General features: G+C 37.3%; 1 protein-coding gene across 9 annotated transcripts in view; it reads right to left on the reverse strand.

Annotated features, from left to right (window-relative positions):
• The window catches only part of LOC106947239 (LIM domain only protein 7-like), a 31,660-nt gene that overhangs the window by 9,837 nt on the left and 10,912 nt on the right, over positions 1-10,911 (reverse strand). For 7 of the 9 annotated variants that reach the window (XM_015032098.1, XM_015032104.1, XM_015032100.1 and 4 more), the window contains exons 9-17: positions 10,579-10,720; positions 6,983-7,042; positions 5,953-6,121; positions 5,489-5,637; positions 5,209-5,362; positions 4,505-5,134; positions 3,156-3,431; positions 811-925; positions 23-184 (exon numbers count right to left, since the gene is read on the reverse strand). In XM_015032098.1, the coding sequence (XP_014887584.1) occupies positions 23-184; positions 811-925; positions 3,156-3,431; positions 4,505-5,134; positions 5,209-5,362; positions 5,489-5,637; positions 5,953-6,121; positions 6,983-7,042; positions 10,579-10,720 (1,857 nt within the window). The remainder of the gene's footprint in view (positions 1-22; positions 185-810; positions 926-3,155; positions 3,432-4,504; positions 5,135-5,208; positions 5,363-5,488; positions 5,638-5,952; positions 6,122-6,982; positions 7,043-10,578; positions 10,721-10,911) is intronic. The other 2 variants (XM_015032099.1, XM_015032103.1) reach the window with 2 other exon arrangements.

The following is a 10,911-nucleotide window of genomic DNA, read 5'->3' on the forward strand; positions in this document are numbered from 1 at the left end:
TACTACTGCTGGCATATTTTACCCTTGATACCATAACGCCGAATGTCCATGGTTAGACTGCCGGTTTGCAGGGAGGATGCCATTTTATCCTTCCATTGACTGTAGGTCATGTATGCAACGCCAACACCATCGACTGCCACAACCTCATCGTCCACACACAGCTGGCAGTGCTCCGCTGGACTGCCTGCAGGATGAATGACATCAGGAAAATGAGGGAAAGAGAACAAAATACATGAGATGACTTTGTAATACCCATTTAATAAATATTTTGACTATAAAGGGAAAAGGAAGCTAAAGCAGCTTCCTACTCCTTTAAGTTGACAAGTAGGCAGGAAAGCCAAACTACAAAGCAACAAGTAAATGACACCTGCGTTGCATCTTAATTATTCATGAAGGAGTTTTAAAATCAGGAGATACATTTTGAAGCTTTTTCACAGAGAAAAATGGCCAAATAGCTGTATATCTGCGGAGGGGAGAGTTGGAACACACCGATTATCAGAATCTGCCATTTTTAACATTTTGGAAAATAAATACTGAAAACTACCCTTTCAGCAATATTATACTTTGTCCCCGAATTGACCCAGATATTTCCCAACACATTGAAAACATTTTCTCAATCCTGCAATCTGACTAAAACAGTTCAGTTTGATTTAAAAAAAAAAAAAAAACAATTGTGCAATCAAGCTGAGAAGGAAATAATGAATCAGCTAAGCTCAATGTAGAATCTGTCATTCCCCAAACTCAAAATCTAATCCGAAAATCATTTGACTCCAGCTGTAATGTAAACACAATAGATTTAAAACGCCTTACCTGGTTGAATAGATTTTATTTTTACTCCTGTGGAGTCCCAGTGAGTTTGGAAGCCAAAGTCTGGTACACTGTTCGGTTTAAGAGTCAAGCTTACCCTCATGTCACTGTGATCAACCTACAAACACACACACACACGTACGTAGGTAAAGGTGACACCCTGTGATCCAGTGTCCTGCGCTTCTAGGTAGAAATAAGAAACCTGCTACAAGCGTAGTAATGGATACCCTGAACACAGAATTTGTTTTCTGTTTTTTTTTTTTCTGTACTTCATCACCATGTCTATAGATGTGATTTATGCTAAAACTGCATTGCAAAGAAATGTTTGCTAAGCCAACATTTACTCTAATGATGAAGGAAAATATATTATATGCACAAAACCAATCTCTGACAAGATTAAAGTCAAACCAACCAATAACATTGTTTTAAGAAATTGATCTGAACAAATTTAACAACCTAATTAGCCTTTATTTAAGATAATGTGGTTTAATATACTGCTACTACAAAAACTCAGCTCAAGCATAACTTGTTAATGATGAATCCCTTCTTTCAAGGTTCTAGAGGTAGTAAGTTAATTATAAATTGTAATTCATTGGATCCCCAAACCTCTCTATAGGCCTTAAAAATATGCAAGCAAAGAACAGTGGAAAATTAAATATTATACTGATACATTGCTTTTAAGGCTCAATGCACAAACTCATCCAGGGTGGATAAGAATACTGAGCAGTATCCTTTGGTGGAAAAACGCTAAACACAAATAAGGCGGTAAAGATACAGATGGGAAGCATTTCTGCCTCTGACATCTTAGCTACACAATTCCTCTTGACGTTATTGACCATCTGCACTGATGTTAAAATCCAAATGAGCCTACAGGAGGTGAAATAAATCTCAGATAATGTCTTAAGATGCTAAAATGTATTTATTAAAAAAATAAAGGCAAGGAGCCTTGAGATGAACAGTTTGTGGACATAATTATCCACTTAGGTGCCATTAAACTATAACAGTCAGGAAGGCACAGCAAGAATTAAAAGAACTGCTGTGAAGGTTTCAGTGTTTAACAGCATTTCTCTGCAAAACACACTGGCAGAGATGCTGTTTATGGAGTGCACTAGCTGTCCAAATTTAAAATGACATTAAAGCACATTAACTCTGCCTTTAAGCTCTACAGATTTAAATGCAATTTAACTTTATTATGCTCAATTGAACTTTTGTCCAAGGTTTGAAGACATTAAATTATTTTAAATAATTGATCATATTCATTTTAGGATACTTTACAAGAAGCACTTTCTTTTTATATTTATATCGCCAAGTGCAGACTACTAGCACTGCATGTATGCAATTAATATAAGAGTATGTATTTTATCAAACACTGCATGAGAAGTCCATTATGAAAGTAAATGAATTGCAGTTTAATGGCAAATTACTGAAGCCTTTTTGTTCCTCTAAAAATCCCAAAACTACAAAAAAAATAAAATAAATTCTCAACTCCAAAGTTAAAAACATGTTTGTTTTTAAATATCTAAATTATCTAATTTGACTCGATTACTAACTGAATAAATGTGTACCTCAAACATATAAACCTTAATATCACAACCTCACAAGCTTCCTTTAAAAAAATTATCTTGGTAGGTTGCATATTTGATACATCGTGCTTTAATGAACTGCAACATTTTATTTGGCTGTGATGCGTTTATACTTGCCAAAACATTCTTGCCATGTTCATTTGTTACCATTTCATTTAACATAATTGACTTCACAGTTAATTAAAAAATTTGATGTTCTCTCATCATTATTAGCATCTATTTTACTTTGCAGGATTACAGGAGAGTTCTCCCCTGACCGCACATCGCTGATCCAGAGGTGGCCATGAATCTTTTGTTGGAAATAAATGAGTTAGTTGAGTTTTAAAACATGAATGAATGAATAAATTAACATTTAAAAGATCTTCAAGCTTGTCAAATGGAAAATAAAATAAAGATACAACAGACTCCATGTTGAGAGCATCTTTCATCATTACTTATCCTTCGATTCAGTCCAAGTTGTCAAAATGATTTTTTTTTATTTTTTTTTTTGATCTGGTTCTAAACTGAATCACGTCGGCGGTTCTCCGCAGTGTTGAAGCGTAAAATGACATTTCGTGGTTTTAAGGTTTTTTTTACACTTGACTTCACAGTCAATTATGTTAAAGTTGCACCGACTTGTTTCTCCAACTTGTAAAAAGATCATTTAAAGACCACTCAATGGACATTAATTCAACATTACTAAGCCTCGACTTGCTCATTTTATATTTTCAGTGTTGATTGTATGCTGAAGTACATTTGGCTTTGTACCAAAATAAAACAACATACCCTTGAGAGGTCAGCATTATATGCAAGAACCAAGCTTTTGTTGTGGCGAGGTTGTTGTTTAGCAAGAGGCTGAGGTTGTATGTGGGTGGAGGGCCGACTGTTCACTTCCTCTTTCTGTGCTGTAGCAGTCTGCCTCCCCTGGTTGGCCTTCTTCTGCCTAATTGAGGCCTGGTACTGACCCCTCAGGTGAGCTGCCGCAGTCTGTCTTTTAAGAGACGGTCTGTTGAATGAGGAATGTGAATCCTCAGTGTTTGACGTCAAACTCTGACTGTCAGCCTAGAGACAAAAAACATGATCACAGAGGATCAGGTACATATCAGACGACGTCAAACCAGGTTTGAATATGTAAAAAAAAAAAAAAGTCATTGAAAACGGGACCAAAGATATAATTTAAGAAGGGCAATGAATACTACTCTAAGGTACCATGAGCTATAGCAGAAACAGTGCAAACTGCTCTTATGAAACCAAATTTTAATCATTTGAATGATTTCAAGAAATATTCCAGGTTATCTTTACTTCATACAATAAATTAACTGGTTGACAAAATATGTTTTTTTGCCGATGCCAAGCATGTTATTCTGCTATAGCAGACTCGTTTGATGTTCTTGGATGACTGAAGTTTAAGAAACCAAGCTATGGCAATATAACTATTTATGCAATAAGCTGGGGCGTCAAGTAGTGGGTTGAAGAATCGAACACAACAACAGCCTGGCACCTTAAGCTGGTCACCAGCTTCACCACACACTTTAGTGGGATGGCATCCAATTCTTCAGCCAGCATTTACCGACTGTCAGCCAGTGTGGATATGTTCGTCAAACAGCTTATCTAGGCAGATCCCACAAATGTTTAGTGGAATTTAAGTCAGGGCTGCAGGTGGATTATTAAATTTCTTCCTTCCCAAAGTGTGGAAATGGTGTGTAATAAATCCCGCTGTGTATTGACACAGGTATTGACATCTTGGCAGGTGGCGCATTGTCCATAAAGAGTGGCAATGTAAGATTGCCATTAATTGTGCAAGTTTATCTTGTCATCTTCTCTGCATTGAGATTGCCTAGAATGAAGATGAGCCTCATCTGCTCTACTCCTCCACACACCAATGCATTTCCTAGTGTATCTGGGACCATTTAAAAGGGAAATGAAAAGGCTTTCCTGTGATATAGGAACTAACAACAAAATCATTTTTACAAATGTAATTGTAATTATTTTAATCTTGGGTTTATTGGTAAGTTTATTTAATTAAGAGCACATTCACTAGCTTTATGCTAAGTATAAAGCCAATACTCTAAATCCATCTAAAAAAACTTTTTTTTTTTTTAATTTTTCAGGGTTTTTTGAAATCATGAACTCACATTGTATTGCATTGGTAGCGAGTGTCTGGATGGCTTTGCCCCAAAAGGTCTGGCTGTGATTGCAGAAGAGAGACGGATGGAACCCTCAGACCGACGGTACCCACGAGGAAGGCTGGCAGAACTGGACCACGTTGTACTTCTGGACAAATACTTTGAGACCCCTGCAGACTCCTGCTGACAGGCTCCTCCATCCTCAGCTGAATCAATGATTTTGGGCGTTTCTTGAGATTTCTTGATCCGATTCGTCAGATCCTCTGCTACAGCAACTCCTGATTGACCAGCTACATTTGGAGAACAAATTCTCCCTTTTGGCTCAGTGCTGAAGGAATGTTTGCACAAAGCAGAGTCGTAGCTTCTAGTGGATTCTTTACTATCAAATAGTCCTGGTTCTGCGAATTTCACAGAAGAGGCGTTCTGGTTTGGTAAAACACACTCTGGTTGCGTTTGCTCAGATGTGGAAGGAAAGGTAAACTGGTTGCCCAGGGATTTTACTTGGGTTTGAGTGGTGAAAGTTTGGTATGGAGAAGGGGTGGTAACTCTGTCTCTTCCATCTGCAGCCAAAGAGGCAATGTAAGTTTCCTCTCTTCTGATGGACCCGCCATATTCAGGCTTGCCTCCAAGTTGAGACTCCTGCATAGACATGTTGAAATGGGTTGTAATAGATTTTAAGATCACAGATAAAAATAGAAGCTCTCCAATCTCACCCGAGAATGGCTTTGAGAGCTGAAAGGTGCTTCAGTAGTGTAGCTGCGGGTCAAAATAACTTTAGTATGTGGTCTGAGATCAGAGCTCAGAGGTTTGGATGAAAAAACAGAGTAAGGACGGGGAGAGGAGCTGTGTCGCCATGGCGACTGGTCTCTGAATTAAAATGTAGAATGAAAAGAGATCAAAAACATGGATTTGCATTTAGTTTATATAAAGCTCAATATCATTGCAATATAACTGACATTTAGACAATATTTCTTACTGGATATATTCACATACCTCTTTATTGGACCTCCTGTTGCTTCATTACCATCAGAATTGGTTACAGTCCCATTGGTCAAATGGTTAAAGACACGATCCCTTTCAAATGACCTCCTGTACAGTTCAGGCTTTGAGCTCTTGCGTCGATTCTTCCACCTCGTCAAATCCTGAACCAAACATACAACAAAAACACCACATTGGCTGCATGCATTCAACCACAATTTCATTGTGATCAATATTTTATGAAAACTTCAGTGCCCTAATTACACAATTTTTTTTTTGGCACAGCCACATTTAAATTAGTCTAGTCTCTGAAAAGCTAGACAAGTCTTGTTGGGAAACCAACATAATATTCTTACTTCCATGCAACCTTTTCAAACACCAACAGTTCCATTTATCCAGCATGTGAAAAGAAAACTACATAGTGAAATACATTTAATGACTACTAAAGACCTGATGATGAATTGTCGAATTTGACTTACATCCTGCCACTGAGCTTCGTTGTCCCTGGCTCCTACGCTATATTTTCTTTCAATTTCTAGATTCCAGTCCCTTGGCAGGTTGGTGTCTTGGCCTTTATCAGAAATGGCATTTCCATTTGAAACTTTACGTGCAGGATACACCATAGGGATGTCACTGAGGGATTTGCTCCTGGTTCAGAACGACAAAAAGAGAAAGAGTCTGAAATATTGATGACAAAAAAAAACAGTGGTTGTCATGCAGGCCATGAACAGCTGAAAGGTTTCAGAAAATGTTCATTGTTGCACTTGAGACAAATTTCAGTATTTTACAAAGATGTTTCAAAATTTATATGAAATCTAATTTTCTAAAAAGGCTGTTTGCCTTTTTTGTATTTCTGGCCCATTGCATTACATAAACAAGTTTGCTACTGAACAACAAGTGACCAACATGATGCAGCAGAGCAAGAATAATGCAATTTTCTTACACAACAATAAGCACGGGCACAACCAGCATATTTGACAGCCGCTCTTAAAAAACAGATCGCATCTATTGCAGCTGTAAAAACATTTTGAGCATACAAACGTCACACAAAGCGGTAGCAAAGTGCAAGCAGGGGAGGAGCATGCCAGTCAAATACTGCAGGCGCTTAACAGATGCTGCCATCTGCATAACACAACAGACATAACTTGTACAGTAACAAGTTATGGCATGGCCGTAGGCGACAGAGGATGTCAGATGCGAGATCTAAATAAGTTACAGCAGCATTTAGCAGGTGGTGTAATCAAAACAGCAGCGCAAGTTGATGGGAGAAAGAGAGACCGATTACAAACAATGCTGAAGTCTGGCATAAATCCTGCTGTCAATCCTGTCTGGAAAATTAACAACAAGGATGTAAACCCAACACTTCATTTTATGAAGAGGCAAATAAAATTTGCAACCAAATTCCGCTGGAAAGGCACAACAGAGACAAACAAAACGTATCCAGATGAAGCAGCATTAAATCTGAAAAATGGGCACTGTTGCGTCAACACAACCATAATTATAACTCACCAAATCCAGCCAGGGTTGACCTGAACTGGTGTCTCAGGCCTGAGTTGGGTTTGATAGGCTCTACAGAACCAGAAAGAAGATTAGTGAAGACCAATTTGCACCCAGATGTAAGGAAACTAACCAAAATCCTAAAAGTGAAACGACTTATGAAAAGAGGCTTAAGTAGTAAGTTGTACACACCACATGTTTGGAAGAAGCTCTCTAATCTCTCTTTTTTTCAAATAAAGAAAAAAAATAAATGAAAAAAATGAGCCAGTTTAATATATTGTGTAGATATTGGACTGAGTTTTTTAGCCCACATTTTATTTCCACAACAGCAAACCAGAGAACAGTGCTGACATAAAGGTGTTAGTTTTAACACGCTTCTGTTACGGCTAAACAGAAGAGGCAATGCATGACTCATGTTCAACGGTTATTAACAAATGACTACGTCATTAACATGCTGGAGTAAAACATCCTCATCAGTTACATAGAGTGCAAAAGTCTCAGAATGTCACAAAATGCAGCACAACACAATCGCAGTCCAATCTTTAATGTGCTACACAAGGGAGGCCACAATATTAAGTTAGTATGTCAAAGCTGAACCCAGATGATCGACGTAGCATGCAATTAGGGATGGGTGTGAATCTGAGTTGAAGCTCAAGTTTGAAAAAGTTTGTCTTCATTGACATTCGGACACTTTCCAGAAGTGGCAGAGACATCATCCACCATAGCAGGTGTGAGGCGCTGGGAGGTGTTGTCCAACTCTTCAGCAAAAGCTAAAGCTTTCCTGCTATAAACACAAAAGAAGGTGCATGAAATGATTTTAAGACAATTAATAGTAGATGACAACCAATTGCATCAAATCTAAATTTACAGAGCGTGTTTGTTTAGGTTATGTCCACAGTCTTGCATTCTGTTTGGCAAACTACTGATGACCTGCACTGCTCTGCAAGTATAGCAAACACTTTAGCATAAGGGATTATATTAGCATGAACAAGAAAAGGTTAAAAACAGCTTCACGTGCAACCACAACATATTAGTTTAATTCGAAAACCCTACAAAAGGCAGTAATACTTGTTAATGCAAAGTCATTATCAAGGAAAACCATACAAGTGTAATACCTTTGGCAAGGTATACATTTGACAGTCATACAAAAAACACTGCATTTTAATGGGATTTTATATGCCAGATCAACACAATTACAAAGTAATTGTAAAACAAATGGAAAAGTACAATTTATTTTAGAAGACGCAAGACGTGTGGCATGCAACTTCCTATTACTGCAATTACAGCTGCAAGTTGGTACGGCTAATTATTTTACAACTCTCCTCATTACAACTCTCAATCAGGTGCAGATTGTGATGATTGAACATTTAAATATCCAAAACATCCAAAAACATTTTCTTTTCACTTCTAAATGTGCGTTTGTGCCATCTGTTGTATGAAATCCCAATGAAATGCACTCAACCGCGTTGTTGCAATATTAACAATTGAAGAGCAAGCTGTAAGCATACTATTCTAGAACTTGAGTAGTACCGAAATATAGCTGAAGCTATCAATTTAAAATAAAACAGACCTTAGGCCAAGCATTTTACGATACCAGGGTCGTTTCTGTGAGCCCAGGTGGATCCTATGGACGTGAATCTCCTCTTCAGGTGTCCAGTATCGAGGCAAGAAGCGATCGTAATAGGGATTGGATGAGGTCTGATGTAAAGTCTGCTTCAGTCTTCGCAAATACAAATCATCATGGACAGGGTCTGCTTCACTAAAATTATCTTCTGAATCATCTTCGTTTTGAGCTTGAAGAGAAACTTGCTCAGCATCACTTTCATTCTCAGCCGGAGACCCAGGGAAGAGTGGTTGTTGGGACAATACGGTATCTATAACGCTGCAGTAAAGAGTAGAATACCCAAGACTGATCAGAGTGCTGGGAGTCTTCCCAAAGTCACACCATGTTATGAATTGTCAGCAGACAAAAGTCCAAATTAGAGATGGGAAAGTTAGACTTACGAAATGCTTTTCAACTTTCAGAGAGTTCTTGTGAGTTTCAGTTTAGTGATACCGGTTAAGGAAAGCTCTGACACATAGCAGGTGTTAAGGAAAATATGTTATGTAAAGGTTGTGCCAACATCCAGCATCCCTGTGCAGCGTTAAAAAGTACTACAGATTTACTGTACAGGTTTTCACAACATTCAATGTCCGAGTTACTTTACTTGTGGTTAACATTTTGGAAAATGTAATTTGTAGAACAATTACAACTGGTGGCTTCACTATTTAATAGCGGTTTTGATTAAATTGTTTTGAAAAAAGGTTTACTCTACATATGACAAGTGACCGACAGCGTAAACACTGAAAATAAAATTAAATGTTTTCATTCAGCGCGTTAATTTAGCTTTTCATTTAATAATTTATAAAAAGGTTTAGGGAAATCGCTTGTTATTCCTTTTATTTGCAACTCTTCCTGTTGAGAATCTCCATCAGTTTTCCCTTTTAAGGTCAATGTTGTGTACAGTTGAATGAAGACAAAGAAATATTCAATGAAAACTTTTCAGTTTTGAGAATGCATATAGTAACTTACTGCTTTGTCTCAATGCAGCTTAGGCTTAGGGATAAAAATAAAGCTCAGGTTATTTTAAGCTTTTCTCAGCATATCGTTTTGTTAAAACAATATGAAAAGCACTTACTTGATCTGCTACATCTCAATTTGTAAGAAAAAAATAAAACATGAAAGCATGTTTTTGCAAAGCCAACATCCAACTTTATTAAGTTGGATGTTGGCTTAATCCAACATCCACAATTTCTTTTTAAAAGAAATTGTGGATTTCTTTCAAAAATCCACAATTTTTAAAAGAATCTATTTAAATTTTCTAAAATTAACAGTGCCAAATCTTTAAAACAAAGTAAAGGCCATGGCCTGATGAAGTTTTCTACTTATGTAACAACAAAAGTGAATTCAGACATCAAAAAACTAAATAAAAATAAAAGAATAAAACTATTATGAAAGCTAGAACAAATTTTAGTATCAGATATTAACATTGTTTTTATGGTCAAAACTGAAAAAAAAAACACAGCTGACATTGCTTTAGTTAGGATCCCTCCAACTCTGCACTACATTGCCACATGCCCAAACAAATAAAGCATGCATGACCAACACCCTCGAAAAATAACACAAGGTAAAAGGGTTGAAATAACCCAGCAAATCAGTTGTTTTAATATCAGTGCTATTCTACTTAGAGCAGCAAATGTAAAGTATAACTTCAGTCTATACAGATGTTGTGCATCACTAAAATAAAATGTGAATTTAAACAGTTACAAAGTAAACCAAATTTACCCAGTCATCCCCTATGGTGATAATTTACTTCAACAGAACCAAACAAGGATGAAGACTCAATTACAACCATTACAAGATCAAATCTCCGCATATATGGATAAACTATTGCAACAACCCAAATACCACAACTTTAAATGTGCTGTTAAAGCAGAAAATCCAGTATTGGTAGTGAAGAGGAATGCAAATAACAGTCGGCTGTTCTCTTGGCCAGATAAGCTGTAGATAAGCAAGTTTTAGCAGTGTGTGAACTCTCTGTTAAAAGCAGCAAACACATTGACGCTACCTTGAGATTTGGCCCACCATGCTCTCTTCCCGTTCCTGTTTTCTACGAAGCGGTGGTGGGACATGTCCTCTGTCCTGGAGCGCTGAGACCTTCGTGCTGTCCATCTTGTACACTTGCTCTGCTTCAGCGTCACTTTCAAAACCTGGAGATTTTACACACAAAAATTATCCAAATGAAAATATAGTTAAAAATTGATAAAGCAAAAAGTTGTGTGACGAAAACCAAAAAGTTTTTTAAAGCTGAAAAAAAAAAAAAAAAAAAAAAAAAAACAGGAAGGAGGGAAGAAAGAGGGGGAAACCTTTGGGGAAAAAATTTTGTCCACCCCCCCCCGGG

Source organism: Poecilia latipinna, unplaced genomic scaffold, assembly GCF_001443285.1.
Source record: "Poecilia latipinna isolate Pla-1442-1.1 unplaced genomic scaffold, P_latipinna-1.0 Scaffold230, whole genome shotgun sequence".
In the NCBI taxonomy this organism is placed as follows: Eukaryota; Metazoa; Chordata; class Actinopteri; order Cyprinodontiformes; family Poeciliidae; genus Poecilia; species Poecilia latipinna.